We start from the raw sequence: 15,444 nt of genomic DNA, 5'->3' as shown, positions 1-15,444 counted from the left end.
GAGCTGCGCGCGGCTGAGGGGCGCGGGCCTCCGCACCCGCGTGTTGGCGGCGGTGGCGAGACTCGGCTTCCCGCCTGCGCGTCTGTCTGGCCCACATCGCCCTCGGTGAGTTGGCGCCGCCCTTGTCCCTCTGTCATTGCGGCCGCGCCACCCCCCACCCCCTCCCCCAGAGCAGCCGCAGCGCACGGACCCCAGACCAGCGGAGCCCGGCGCCCTGCCCCGGGGGCCACCTTTCGCCGACGCGAGGGCGGCACCCTCTCCTCCCCCACCGCACCCCGGCCTTCCCAGACGGGCACCTCCAGGGCCACGACCCAGGCGACACTCCAGAGGCGACAGGAGGGAGCCCGCGGCCCCCGCCCCCACCCCGACACCCGGGTGGCGGGGCCTCTTTGTTCCCGCGGCGGGCGCACGGCCCCCTCCCGTCGCCTCCCGGCCGTCGCCGCACCCACCCCGCGCGCTCCCTCCGCCTCCCGGAGCTCACCCCGACCAGGTGGCGACGGCGGGCGCCTTTTAGGGGTGCGCGGTCGTCCAATTGGTGGATTTTAAAAGCGTTTTGGAGGGGGGAGCGCGGCATGGGGCGGGGGGGGCGGCGGCGAGAGCACTTCTGGCTCCGGCTGCAGCTCCTCCTTCGCTCCTCGCTCTCCGACTACTTCGCTCCTCGCCTCCCGCGTTCGTGTCCCCCGAGCCGGGCAGCGCCGGGCGCCGCGATGAAGGTGCTGGGGCACAAGATCGAGCTGCTGACAGGTACCGCCGGCCCTCGCCGCCCGCTGCTGTCCGAGCAGGAGCGGAGCGGGGCGCGGCGGCCCGGGTTTGGGCGGCTCCGGCTGGAGCTGCAGGAGGGGGTGCGGACGCCCGCTGATTCCTGGCCCGTGCGCTGCCCCTTCGTGCGCAGAGCCGGCCCCGCCCGGCTCTGCTCTCCGAGTCCCGGGCGGCCTCCTGGAGTCTCCGAGTGATGCAGCTCCAGTCGGGTCCCCAAACAGGGAAAGGAAGCTTAGGGCCCCTGCCCTTCAATCAGGTCCTCTAAGGAAGGAGCCCCTGACCGTGGCCTTGGATTCCTGCTTCCTGTGACAATCTGAGCCTCTCTCCTAGAAGTGTCCTGCTGGGAGTAGACGCCGAGTGGCACGGGGAGTGGGAAGCCAGACTGGACCCCGGTGACTGGGGACCCTCACTCAACCTTGGGGCCCCTCTGGAGAAGTGGCCAGATTCCGCGCTGGAAACCACATCCATGGTGCTGTGGCCGAGGTCCTCAGAGGACATCTGGGAACGCCCAGAGGAGGAGGCGGGAAGGAGCAGGGGCCAAGGGGCTGAAAGGGGGACACTCTCCTCAGGCGCAGGTGGCCTGCGTGGTAGGGGTGGTGGAGACAGGCCGGGAGGAGGAGGGCTAGGAAAGGGAAGCAGTCCAGATCCCAGCAGGGCCTGGACGGCGGGGGTGATCGATCGGTGTATCCGGGATGGACTCATGGATTCTGGTCAATGGCCTCGGCACCTGGGCCATTGGGAGGCACCTGGGAGGTGCAGTGCCCGACCTCGAGCGCCTCACCAGGAGAACGGGGCGCAGGAGCCCTGTTAGGAGAAAGGGGAAGCAGTGGAGGGTGCACTCGGGAAACAGCGGGAGTCTGCTCCAGGGCAGCAGAGAGGTCTGAGCAGGTGGCCGTGTTCACACTGGACCCGAAAAGACAGGGTTTCATGGAGAAGGAGATAGCATTACAGGCTGATGGGAGGAGGGCCCGGCCTCTGCCCAGGCCCTGGGCTGTGAGCGAGGCTTGAACTGGGAGTGAGTGACGTGGAGTGAAGTGGAGACCAGCGGGCCTGGAGCGTGTGTGTGTGTGTGTGTGTGTGTGTGCGGGGTTAAGTCTGGTGAGGTTTCAGGCTGTGAGTACCTGTAAAGCAACAAGAACTGACTGCTCCTTGGCTCTGTGGCTGCCTCACAGAGAGGGGAGGAGGGGCGGGGGTGCTGCTCCAGATCTGAGCCCAGTGAGCCACTGCGGGTAGCAGCCCAGCCCCTTCGGTCCCTTTGCTGACTTTTCAGAGCTCACCTGAGGCAGCCTGCCCACCTGACTTCCAAGGGAACTGGTTGATCGCTGAAGGGAAAGTTCCCCAGCCCCATGGGGTTTTAGAGTCTTGCAGTGGGGGCAGAACTCCTGGATCCTTCCCCTGCTCCTCTACCTGCCCCAGAAGACCGAGGCGGGGACGCTGTCAGGAGGCATGTGTGAGGCTCCAGTGGGGGCCCAGGGTTTGGGGTCCCCATTCAGTGTGGGGACCCTCGTCTTGTGGGTACGGAGGGCAGGGCCTCCCCTCCCTCATCACATGGGTCTGGCAGACTCTTTAAGCCTTCGGCCAGCTGGAACGGACGCCCCTCGGTCACTGTCATTGATCACAGTTGCCCTGGGAGACAGTGCACGTCCTCAGTCGCTGTCTTGTGGTCTTTGCAGACTTCCCCCTCTCTGTAGGTCCCTGCCGTCCTCTGCCCTGCCCCACAGGTCTGGGTTCAAGTCCCGGCCTCACTGCGGCCAGCTGTGTGATTTCGGACAGGTTCCTTAATCCCTCGGACTTCAGTTTTCTCATCTTAGAGAGTTGACTTCTCCCTCTGAGAGTTGGAATGGCTCACTGAGACAGCACCGGTGAGCCACCTGGCTGGGACCCACACCACTCAGGCTTCATCTCCCCTCTGGTTCCTTGGTCTTGGCTGTCCCTGGAACGGAGAATGCCACCTGCCCTGGCTGGTTGCCCACTAGGAAGTTTGGGTCTCTCCCCACCCTGCAGTATCCCTGCTCATGTGCGTTTGCGAGGTTTCGACCCGTATTTCCCATCGGATGATAACAGGTTGCAGGGTAGTGGCCAATGTATTGTGGAGGCATACAGCAGGTGCTCAATAATTGCTGACTGACTCCAGGCTCGCATGCCCTGCCCTCAGCTGTCTCTGGGATAATTTTCTAAAAATTATTTTTAGAGTTTATTTATTTATCTTTAGAGGGGAAGGGAAGGAGAGAGGGCGAGAAATATCAATGTATGGTTGCCTCTCGTGCATCCCCTGCTGGGAACTGGCCTGTAACCCAGGCATGTGCCCTGACTGGGAATCGAACTGTAGTCGTTTGGTTCACAGGCCCGCACTCAGTCCACTGAGCTACACCAGCCAGGGCCAGGATAATTTCTTAAAGACTGCCAATTCTCTGCCCTTGTGCTGACCTCAGAAAATTGTTTCGCTGGACCTTTTTTTAAAAACTCGTATTTATTCAGCTGTTGATAGTTTTCACATTCTTCCGTTTTATTATTGTGGCTGTTTTACGGATGAGGTCAGTCCCTTCCCCGCCCTGTACCACTGAGGAGAGGTGGAGCTGGGTTTCACGCCCGCATCCGGGGCCCCGGGTCCTCCCGTGAGTGGCAGCTGCCTGGCTTTGGGCTGTTCATGTAGCTGCCCTGCCCTCCGCTTTCCTCTTCTGTACCACGGGGTCATCATGGCTCCCGCCAGGTCACGGTCCTCAGCAGCAGGAGTGAGAGTGTTAAGTGTTGAGTGCAGCGTCAGGCCCTCATTCAGCAAGTGACGGTGGGGGGGTGTTGTCCCCGAGCTGCCACCACCTCAATGTCCTGCAGCCTCCCCGTCCCGCTGTGCTCCAGTCACCTGATGCCCTTCCTCCGGGATGTCCCGGCTTCTTCTCTGAGTTCTCCACACAACCCAGGACTCCCTGAAAGTCCCTGAGGGACCCTGCTTGGGACTTAGGTTCCTGTCTAATGGGTCAGTGTGGGCGTGACAGCTGGCGTAGGGCCCTGCTGGCGGGCCATCCACAGCTCGGACACCAGGTGGGGAAAGCCAGGCGCCCCTCACAGACGGAGCTGCAAGGATGCCCAGGAGCCGTCCTGCCTCACCCGAGCGTGTCTTCTTGTTCTGGAGAGGAGGGCGGGTGGCAGGGGCTGTCCCGGGTGGCTGCAGGGGCGAGGGCAACTAATGTGTTTCCCAGACTCCCTTGCAGGGTCTTGCGGGCTCAGGCAGGGCAGGGATTTGGGAATCAGAGGGTGTGAACTTCAGGGTCAGCTCCTGAGCAAACCCGTGACGTCTCTGAGGCTGAGGTCTCCTCGCCGGTTCAGTGGGGATCGAGGCCCTACATCCCGAGCGTCGTGGAGAGGAGCCCAGCGTGGCCCCACCCACACACGCTTGCTGCAGCCCCCAGAGGGCAGACGCCTGGCGCCTTCGTAGCGGGTGCTTTTTTTCTTAGTATTTTATTTTATTGTATTTGTTTCATCACCATTTACCACCTTTATACCCTCTTCTACCTCCACCTCTCCCCCACCCCCTGTGGCAGGTGCCTTTTTATTTCCCAGGGCGATGTGGGGAAGGAGGGCACTAATCAGCAAGTAAACAGATGGTGAGTTTTGTGCGTTTGCACCCAAACGTCGCGTCTCCACAGCGGTTGGGAGTCAGAGCGCGCTCTCGAATGGTGGATCGGGCTCTGAAATGGCCCCTTGGGGGCCTCGGGATGGGCTGTTGGACATTTTTAAAAACATACTTGATGTGGACTAAAGAGCAAAACTTTTTGCGAACCAAAATCGCGGTTCCATTCCCAGTCAGGGCACATGCCTGGGTTGCAGGCCAGTTCCCAGCAGGGGACACATGAGAGGCAACCACACACAGATATTTCTCCCCCTCTCTCTCCTTCCCTTCCCCTCTAAAGATAAATAAATAAAAATCTTTAAAAAAAATAAAGAGCAAAACTTTTCGGTCTGGAAGGTGGGTGTCATTGTAACACATGGAGTGTGTCTTCTCCCACAACTTTGTCGACCACATTGAAAAGGTACCAGCTTGGTGACGGGGGCGTGGACCCACAGGGGACACCTGGGGGAAAGGGAAGCAGAGACTTACTGCAGGAGCTGACAGTCAGCCCCCTAATCCTTATTTCCAGTTCTCACGTTTCAGTAAACTTGACCGCTTCACCGGGGCCTGGCGATGCAGGCGTGGGGTGCACAGGTGAGACGGGAGGTGGGCTCGGCTGGAGGAAGGGAGAGGCGTGCGGTCACCGGGTGCGCCCAGGGCCACTGGTGAGGGGCCTGTGAGTGACGAGCAGGCCGAGGGCAAGGGGTGTGGCTTTTACGAAGGGCAAGTTGGCCACGAGACATCAACAGCTTAAATATGTGGGTGGTCTGTGACTCGGCAGTTGGATTTTTTGGGACAGATGAGGTTGTGTAGGTGTGTTGGTTCAAGGACGTTTATCCCGTGGTGGTTAAGAGAGGACAAAACGACCTGGAAGTAGTCGCCTCAGTGCCGAGCCGCAGAGGAGGTCACCCAGGCGGGAGTGCGTTCAGACCAGGGAACCCCAGGCAGCAGCGAATTCCGCTGCCGGAGCTGCTGCTCCACCTGAACAGACGTCCCCTTTGCGTGCTAATAATGTCATAATAGCGGTGGTGACAGCTCGCACTTCCGTGGCATTTGCCGTGGGCCAGGCACAGTCCTCAGTGCCCTCTCCATAGTAACTCATCACCATAGCAACCCGTGAGGTGTGTGCGATCATTGCCCCTTTTTAAGGGTAAGGAAAATGAGGCACAGAGAGGGAAAGTAACTCGCCATAAGTCACACAGGTATTAAGTGGCTGGCTGGGATCTGAACCAGGATATCTGGCTCCAGGGTCCAAAAGATGTTTCAAAACAGTTGGTGTTTTGTTTTGTTTTAAACCTTTTGCAGTGTATAGATTACCACTGGGAAAAAAAAAAAGACTGAAAGGATATAAGCAAAGAAATAGTAACAGTGGTTTCTGCCCTGGCTGGTGTGGCTTAGTTGGAGCATTGTCTCATAAACCAAAAGGTGGTGGGTTTGATCCTTGGTCAGGGCTCACGCCTGGGTTGCAGGTTCGATCCCTGGTCGGAGCATGTATGAGAGGCAACCGGTAGACGTTTCTCTCTCACATCAATGTTTCTGTCCCTCCCTTCGCCTCTCTCTACAAAATGAATAAATAAAATCTTTAAAAATAAACAAACTCTGGGTCTAAGTCTAAAAGGGTAAAGTACCCAGGAAAGTACAGTGAGCACAAAAAAGGGAAAAGGTCTCAGCGATACCTCAATATGTGTGTAACAGCCCTGAAGTTACCTTGTACACAAGGCGTGAACATACAGGCAAAAGTATTACGGATGTTGAGAGCCGTGTTTCTCAACACGGGAGAAAAGAGTAGCCAATGAAGAAGAGGGGAAGTTAGAATAAACTGTGTGGTGTCGAACTGGAATTAAAGGTGTCGAATTGGAATTGTGGCTTCTTCCTTTCCAAACTGGGCCTGGCAGAATGGCTTCCGCAGGGAAACATCGTGAGAAGGCTCGTTCTGCCGTCCACGAGGTGGTGACCAGAGAATAACACACCAGTGACGTCCACGGGCGCCCCCAGGGAGTGGGTTCCAAGAAGCGTGCCCCTCGGGCACTCGGAGAGAAACAGAAGTTTGCCAGGAAGGAGATGGGAATCCAGATGTTGGCGCCGACACCAGGCCCGACACAGCTGGCGGGGCCGGGGGATGAGGAACGCCCCCACCACACCCAGGTGCGGGTGCCCAGGAAAGGCAACCAAACGAGTGCCAAACATTGCTCACCTGTGTACCTGTCACCACTTTGAAAAATCTACAGTTAATGTGGATGACAACTAGCTGCTGATTGTCGAATAAAGTTATAAAACTGCTCCCCCCAAACCACAACAAAAACGTATCAGTGTGAATTCCAGAGTTTACAGATGGGTAGATACTGAAGTGTATGTGCTACTGTATTGTACTTACATATACTTTCCAGCTGGGCCAGCTGAGACACCTTAGAACAGTGACGCCCCAGAAGCAATGAGCATCCATACTGCCCAGCTCTTGGCTTCTAAACGGCATCTTTAATAAGAGGAAACACGCTCCTCAGGGGCTAGAAAATTAGAATCTATTCCAAAAATGATGGGCCCGTGGAGAAAGGACCTGAGAGCCACCTTGAAGGAGCCTGTGGTGACCAAATCTGGCACAATTTAAACAAATAAATAACGATAGCAATGGATTATAACCCATAGAATAAAATAAATTTCCACGGGCCCATACTGATGTCAGTAAATAAACGGAGCAGAAGAGGTAGCTCCTTCCTGCAGGAGAATTCCAATAAATAAATGTAGAAGGGATGATGGAAATAGGAAAGTAACGGTAAGCAAACCCCACCATAGTCACTGTGGGTCAGAGTCATCGATGGTTGCTAAAATTAGGGGGCGGAAGTATGATGAGGAACAGGATGTTTATGAGTCTTGAGTGAAGTATCTTCCCACAAGACAGTAGTAATTGCACAAGGCAATACAGTAACTTTGCACTAGAGAAACTGACAGCCGCCCCCCTCACCGAGGATGGAGGTTAATGTCCCAGGAATAAAACAGACTGACCTCACTTACCCCAGAGAGGAGGCAGTGAGAAGGGAGCATTGCTTCTGCTGTGTTCTTTTCAAAAGTGCGTAGCCTGAGCTCCGGGAGACCACAGGCGAACCCAAATCCGGGGACACTCTGCAGTGTAACAGGTGACTCATCTTCAAAGGTGTTGACGGCGCGGAGGACAAAGACAGACTGAGGAGCTGTCCCTGGTTGGAGGCGCCTGCAGGACTGGCAGATGAGTGCGACCTGGCGCCCAGGGTTCGGGCGTTACTGGGAAACTGGTGACATGCATGTAAAGCGTTGGGTCAGTGTTTTATTTCCCGGTTTCTTGAGTCGCAAGGACAGAATGACGATATTAGGAGAAGCCGGGTGAAGGGCATGTGGGAAATGTCTGTGCTTTGCCTCCTCTTCGGTTTTTCTATGAGTTTGAAGTTGTTTCAAAGTAAAGGGTGAGAAGTTGGGGAAAGTATTATGTCTCAATTTTGGCAGTTTTTTTCTTTTGTGTTGGTGCATAAAATTTAAGAATGAATTATGATCAGTGATGCCTTAGATTTGATGAAATCTGCTATGTAGACTAAAAATCTTCCTTTTTAAAAATGTATTTATTTTTAGAGAGGGGGAAGGGAGGAAGAAAGAGAGGGAGAGAAACATCCATGTGTGGTTGCCTTTCTTGCTCCCCCAACTGGGGACCTGGCCCACAACCCATGCATGTGTCCTGACTGGGAATCGAACCTGGGAGCGTTTGGTTCACAGGCTGGCACTCAATCCACTGAGCTACACCAGCCAGGGCTCAACCCCTTTCCTATACCCTTCCAAACCCATGTCCTTTCCTAGAGACAAGAATTGTTCCAGCTACCCTGAATCATTTGAGGACCCTTTCTTTTAAATTTGCAAATGCGTGTACCTATATTTTTTACAAAATGGTCTTATTTATACTTACTCATCTGCGACACGCCTTCTTCTCTTACCTGCATACTTTAGAATGCTTTCCCTCTGTTTGCCTGGAGCTTCCTCCTCCTTTAATAGCTGCGCGGCGCGCTGGGCGTAGGTGTCTGGAGCTCACCGTCCGTGCTCCCGATGCGCATCTGGGCTGTTTCCACTGTGTTGCTGCTCCAAACAGGGCGGCCGCCAGCGTCCTTCGTGCTCACGCCCAGCACACACGAGGGGGCTTTTCCGCCGGGATAACCGAATACCTAAAGACAGAAGTGCAGAGTCGACGGACATCGGCATTTTTACAAACTGCCAGGTTGCCCTCCACGTGGGGTTGAGCCCACTGCGGCCCAACTGCGACAGTCAGTGCCGTGACCCATCACCTCCTGGCACCGAGTGGTCCCGATCCCTCCGCGGTGTGCGGCCGCAGCAGAGAATCCGTGATTTGTTCATTCGTCCCACCTCGTTCAACCAAAGCTAGCAAGTGTCAGAGGACAAGAGGCCTGAGTGTTTTTGTTACCGTTATCGCTACTGCAGGGGTAGGGCCGGGAAGGGCGTTCAGGGCGGCGGGGACAGCAGGACCCAAGGCTCGGGCTCCCTGCGGGCGGGCTGTGCCGCCTGAGTCAGCTCCGGTCTCAGCGCTGAGTGTCGGCCCGGGGCACAGAGAGGATGTGCTGGGCGGACGAGTGCGCATGATGTGTGGTGAAGAGACGGGAATTCACAGGCTCAAATCAAGGATGACGCAGGAGAACTGGTCCAGTTCAGGTTGGGCACAAAGCAAGGGGCTGTGACTAGAGAGGAGAGGATGGCTGGGACTGAGAAAAAAAAAACACAAAAAAAAAACACTGTGTCCCTGAACCCTCCTGTCCTCTCCGTCTCCGTGGGGAGACAGAGCTCTTGTGGACCGGGGCTTCCCAGCTCCTGAGTTCCCTGCCGGACTCTGCCACAGGGGGACGGTCACTCCGTCCTTGAAACCTTTTTCCCCTCATCTGTGAATGAGGACACAGAGGGCGGGGGTCTAGTCCCAGTCCCAGCCCCCCTCCCCACCCCCCCGCACCAAGCTCAGGATGGGGACACGGAGAGTGACGTGAGGGGCCAACCACCTGTAGGACTCTGAACGGCCTGCAGTTGACAGACAATATTGTATCAGCATCAGTCGTGATTGGACATGTATGTGTCTCAATAAGGTGGTCACCCCGACAAGTCTGCTGCCCACCTGGCGCCACACAGAGGTACTACACTATTGTCGACGACATTTTTGGTGATGTACTTTACATCCTCGTGACCATTCTGTAACTACCCACTCACATGCATCCCTTCACCTTTTCCACGCAGCCTCCCAACCCCCTTCCTTCCGCTGACCACCAAAACGTTGTGTGTCTGAGTCTCTGTTCTGCATAGCGATTTTCTTAAACCATAACTTTCTGAGGAAGAAACTTCCCCGCTCCCCGCGCCCCCACTGGAGGGACTGTGGGCCTCGGCCTCTGTCCCCGAGCCCTGTGGCACAGCCTGCTGGGCCCTGGGCTGTCCCTGATGTCCGTGGGCTGAGACGGACCCAGTTCTCTGGGTTCTGAGGCTTCTCTCCAGTTCTCTTCCCCTGCACCCCTCCACCGCAGGCCATCTGTCCCTGCACTGCCCACTCTCAGCCCTTTTAATAGCACCGTCCTTAGGGACGATGGTCTCCTGGAGCGTTTCAGAGCAGACCTGGGCGAGGGCAGGGACACCCCAGTGCTGCCGAGGTGTTTAATTTCATTGGGTGCTCAGCGAGGTTGGCAGTTTAAAAAGTCCTGGGAGAGTTTTCCAGGGTGGGACGAGTCTGTTCGCTCCCCACCCAGGTGGGCGGATGAGCGTGCAGCCATCGGAAAGGATGGAAGAGAAAGGGGTGGGGGCGAGGGGAGAGGACGCCTTGCTAAAAATACAGCCCATCTGCACGGTGTTAGCTGGTTTCCCCGGAAACCGCTGGGAACCAAGTGCTCTGGCATGGTGCCGAGATGCGGGACCTGGGGGCCCGGGTGGGCACCGGCCTCTCTGCCCGGCCTCTGGGGACAGGGCTCTCCCAGGGAGCTCCACGGCTCTCGATTAGGCCTCCCGAGGCCTGGTGGACCAGCCGTGCCCAGCCCGGCCTCGGCACGTCTCAACCCCAAAGTAGACTCTGAAGAGCTGCTGCTTTGTGCTTCTGACGGGAGGGAAGGTCTGGAGCTGCAGCCTAGTCTCCTGATGGCCCTGCTGCAGCCATGGGTTCCATCTGGCCCCGTGCCCCTGGGTCCCCAGGCCCACCCCCCAGTCACTGGTCCTTCGATAGGGAGAAGCCAAAGCAGCAGGGATGGGCAGGGGCAGGATGTGGCGGGGGAGCGGGGTGCATCCGCGGACCGACCACTGTGGGCTGGCAGCCTTTGGGCAGAAGGGAAAGTCGGAGGGCTTCACACTTCAGAAAAGCTGAAAATAGCCCTGACTGGTGTAGCTCAGTGGATTGAGCGCAGACCTTCAAACCAAAGGATTGCAGTTCGATTCCCAGTCAGGGCCCATGCCTGGGTTGCAGGCCAGTTCCCAGCAGTGGACGCACCATAGACAACCATACATTGATATTTCTTTCCCTCTCTCCTTCCCTTACCCTCTAAAGATAAATAAATAAAATCTTTTTTTTAAAAAAAGCTGAAAATAGAGTTGGGAAGGAAGAGAGTGCAGGAGGGAGGGAGGGAGGGAGGGGCAGGCCCATTGGGTCAGGCACTGGACTGGACTGGACTGGACTGGACTGGGAGTCCAAAGACCCCACCTCCATCTGGACCCGCCTGTGATCCTCCCTTGGCCTTGGCTTCTTCATCTCACTGCCCATCGAGGTGAAATCAAACAGCACAAGAAAGCGCTTTGTGACCTATGGCATCCTGTACAAGTGTAAGAGGTCGTTACCGACCTTCAACCAGACCGTCTTTTTTTTTAATGTTGTTTTGTCCTGAGTTCAGATGACAGGCTGTAGTTTTCCATCTTCCACCGGGATGATGCCAGTTTGTACTTCTCATCACTTGGATACTGTATATTTTATAGTGGCCTTTTCAGTCTGGTAGACACAGGCATTTCCCCATGTTGCTCACTATCTTTTATAAGTCACGGACCCACAGTCCCACAGTTTGTGTGTCTAACGGCCCGTCTGTGGATACCTAGCGTCTTCCGTTTTTTCTCTGACACTATAAATGGCACCGTGGTGGGCGTTCTTACAGGTGGGTCATTAGCTGCCCTCTTCGGGTTCCTTAAGGAATTCCTTCCAGGGAGAGGATGGCTGAGCCCAAGAGTATGAATCTTGTCGAGAGTTTCAGTTCATTCTGCACAACTGCCCTCTGGAAAGATGTGTCAACGCACAGACCCACGGCGCCCTGAGAAAATGCCAGTTTCTCTGCATCTCTGCCAGCTCTGCAAAGCTCACCAGTTCCTTTGGCCAAAAAAAAAAGGGGGGGTTGCTTTCATCTAAATTCCTTCAACTTCTAGTGAGCTTTACTATTCTCTCATGTGTTTATTCTGATTGAAGCCATCCTGAAATGCAGGTGAGGGGGGTGGTGCCAGGCTCGATGGGTTGTGGGGTCCTGGGACCCTCTCTGTCTGCCCCTCCCCACCACTGGCTCCTCCAAACACACACAGGCATGCATTTATACACATATGTGCACATATGATCCTTCTACTGAGGTTCAGAGGCCTGGGGTCTTCCAGGGCACCCACTGGGGCCCAAGGCCTACCTCTTGGTGTCTGTGGGTTGAGAGGTTGCCGGTGCCACCCCTCTCCAAGGGTGGTATGTCATGACATGCACCCCCGGTTCCAACATCATTCTGCCTGCCACACTGCGCGCCCCCCCCCCACTGCCTCAGGGCCACCCTCACCCAGGCTTATCCTGCAAGGCCCTCTGGACACCGCCCGCCTCTGTTCCCCTCTTCCTCCTCCAGTACCCCACTGGCCACTTGGAGCACAGAGGGCAGGGGTTGTCCTGTATTGCTTTTCTTTTTCTTTCCTGTTTTTCTTTTTTGAAACATATTTTAACTTTTAAGGACAAATAGTACAATGACATCCCCGAGCCAAGCAGCAGAGCCTGGGGCTCCAACGCCCCCCCCCCCTCAACAGCGTGAAGCTCTGGGATGAGTCCACAGGTGGGGCCCCGGGCACGGAGCAGCTGGGGTGGTGCCGTTCTCCTTCCCCAGCCCGGGCGTGGGGCGCGTGCTGGGAGAGTCGGAGCAAGGACCTGGCGTCCCTGCCGCATCAGGCCCAAACCCTGGTCCTTGCCCCTCCCCAGGGCTCCTGCTCCACGACGTGACCATGGCCGGGCTGCAGGAGCTGCGATTTCCAGAGGAGAAGCCGCTGCTCCGGGGCCAGGACGCCATCGAGCTGGTGAGTCGCCCCCTCACTGTTCTGGGGCAGAGGGCACCCCCTGGTGGCCAAGAAGAAAACCGCGTGTCTTCCCTCCCGTCTTGTCCCACTGACCCTCTATGGGCCGAGCCTGGCGCTGGGAATACTTAGGCCAGGGGTCCCCAACCCTTGGGCCTTGGACTGATGCTGGTCCGTGGCCTGTTAGGAACTGGGCCCCAGGGGCAGCTCTCCTGAGCTCCGCATCCTGACCCTCCTCCATCCACCGCTGTCTGTGGAAAAACCGGTCCCTAGGGCCAAAAAGGTTGGGGACCGCTGACTCAGGCCTCCCTAAGAAGCCTTGTCCCCACCTTGGGAGCATTCCTGGCTGGGCTGAGTGGCCACGTGACCACCATGCAGCCAACCTCGGTGGCTTTGGCTGTCTCTGCGGCTGGGAGGCTGTTTAGGAGACTCACTCCCACTGAAGTCATGAGGAAACTGAGGCGCTTGGCCAAGGTCACACGGCAGTCAAGGACTGAGGCTGAACCCGAGCCCCGGTTCTGGGAGGCCTTGGGGCCCCAGGAGGGTGCCCGCTGGGCATTGCGGTGTGCAGCAGGGACCCTGTGTTTGCCCACCTGGGGAGGCCTTGCCTGGCCTGCAGCTTCCCCCACCTTTTCCTGGCAAGTGCCACGGTTTAAGGGCATGGGTCACTAGCAGGGGCCGCGGACAGAGGCACCTGAGGTTGTTATTTTGTCCCAGAGGGCCCTCACCGGGGCTCTAGGGTTAGATCCCAGAGGGATTTCTACCCCGAATCCCCTGCGGTGTTGACACCCCCCCTCCCTCATTGGGAGGTACAGTGTGGGTCCACGCTGACCGATTTCTGGGGCCTCCGGCCTGGGGCTTTCTGCTGGTTGTGCCGTCCAGAGCCCACCCCACCTCCCTGTTTACAGATGGGGAGCCAGGAACCCAGCCCCGACCTCGTGGCTGCCCTCCCCCAGCCTCCCACTGGAAGGAGGTGAGCCCTAGAGCCACTGAGTGACACATGCTGGGACAGAGTGGCTGGCCAGGGCCCCATGAGGCCGCCGTCCTGTCCCCGAGAAACGTACAGTCTAATCTTAAGGCGGAACCTGGAGTTAACTTACAAGTCCTGACTACCGGAGGGTGCCCCCAGGGACGCTCAGTGGACAGCTGGTGAGCTGCCCACTCTGCAGGCCGCTTGTTCTAACCCTCCTCCCTCCACCGTCTCTCATCCAGGTGCCTGCGGGAGCCTCCTCCCAGGCCCCTGTACTCTGCACACCCCTCTGCAGATGCCTCACGTCACTCTCCTGCTTACAGCTGGCCTGTGGCTGCTGCCTCCTGCAGAGTTACAGCCACAGCCCTTCCAGGGCCCAGGGCAAGACCCCCGTCGTCCTCCACACTCTCCCCTGCCCACCCCTCCCCTGCCTCCCTGGCTCTCTGCCCTTCCGGGCACAAGTCGGCCAGGTTCCCAGCTGTTCCTCATCCCTGAGATACGCTGGCCTGGGACGTTTTAGGGCCGGCCCCTCATTTTATTCAGGCTCCGCCCAAGTGCCTCTTCCCCACAGAGGCTCCTGGGCGCCACCTCTAACCCTGACGCCCCGAGAGGCTCCGTGCCTGGCCCCGGCGCTCACCTCTTCCGGGCCCTGCCGGACCCTGTGGGTTTTGTGCCCAAGCGCCTTCCAGCGCCCAGCACGAAACCTTGCCCACAGTGAAGCTGTAAGTGGGGGTGCAGCTCCGAAGGAGGCCAGCAGAGACCAGCCTTCTTGTGTGGGCATGATGGGGCGCATGGTAGCCCTCGGGGACCCCTGCCCCCATCACATGGAGGGGTTGGGGCAGGATGGGGGTGTTGCTGGCTGGAACAGGGTGTATCCCTGTGGGCGGCGCAGACAGCTCAGCGCACTTGGCCGCACGCGTCCTGTGCCTGAGTCTCCCACCCCTCATTTCAGCGGGGCACCCCAAGAGATGCCCCCTTCCCCTTCTTGAATGGCCTGGCTCAGCCCTTTATTGGCCCTCCAAGAACACGGCCCCTGTGACCAGCAGCCTGGCTCCGCCTTCTTTCTGCCGCCTTTGGTGTCTCGTCTCATCCCCTCTGGACCTGGATGAGGGTCTGCGTGAGATGGACGCCCCCACCCTGCACGAGGGTCTGCGTCCCAGTGACGCTGGCGGCCTTGGGGCCCCAGCTTGGTTTCTCTCCTCCCTCTGCTCAGCACAAGTCCCATGCCGGGGACCTGTCACATCTGCTTTCTCCAAAGGCACATTAACACCTTGGCCCCAGCCCCCCAAACACCCTGGGTGCTCCCAGCGTGGCCTTGGCCGATTGCAGTGACACAGGGTACAGTCCTGCCTCGCTCTGAGCGGCCCGTCCGTCCCTTCCCCAGGTGGTCACACTCGCAGGCAGAGGTTCCTTTTCCGGCTGCGGTGTGTCTGTCCCTTTCACCTTTGCTTCCGCCACCTGCCAGGGGCAGGCCCTTTGAGTCCAGCGAGAAGTGAATACTTCCACACACTAACCCCCATCCCCCAGTGCAGTTCCTCCTTGGCCTGGGGGGGGGGTGGGTCTCTGGGTTGTCTTGTATCATTCCTGCTGTTTCTTGGTGTGTGGTCTTGCCCCCCCCACCAGCATCCTGAGAGCACACAGCACATCCTGCCATTCTCAGCCTCATCCTTTGCGCTGATTTTGTTTTTAACAAAACTGCCCCCTCCCTCCTCTGAGATGACTGAACCCTTGGGGTCTCCAGGACGAAAATGTCTCACATCTCTTTCCCTGGCCCCCTTGTGCCTGGTCCTCCAGTGACAGGGTCCACCCAGAACCAGCCTTGTCCCCC

The 15,444-nt window shown here is 57.7% G+C and overlaps 1 protein-coding gene across 3 annotated transcripts in view; it reads left to right on the top strand.

The window, feature by feature from the left end:
- NDRG4 (NDRG family member 4) overlaps window positions 1–15,444 on the top strand; it is a 31,217-nt gene continuing 15,773 nt past the window's right edge. Inside the window, exons 1-2 of one of the 3 annotated variants that reach the window (XM_037141458.2) lie at window positions 1–105; window positions 12,555–12,649. In XM_037141458.2, the coding sequence (XP_036997353.1) occupies window positions 12,578–12,649 (72 nt within the window). In that variant the 5' untranslated portion in view covers window positions 1–105; window positions 12,555–12,577. Of the gene's footprint in view, window positions 106–601; window positions 745–12,554; window positions 12,650–15,444 lie in introns of those variants that run through there. The other 2 variants (XM_037141456.2, XM_037141457.2) reach the window with 2 other exon arrangements.

This window comes from Artibeus jamaicensis, unplaced genomic scaffold (assembly GCF_021234435.1).
Source record: "Artibeus jamaicensis isolate MK-2021 breed Jamaican fruit bat unplaced genomic scaffold, CSHL_Jam_final contig_3152, whole genome shotgun sequence".
Classification (NCBI taxonomy): Eukaryota; Metazoa; Chordata; class Mammalia; order Chiroptera; family Phyllostomidae; genus Artibeus; species Artibeus jamaicensis.
This window is presented reverse-complemented; position numbering and strand designations above follow the sequence as displayed.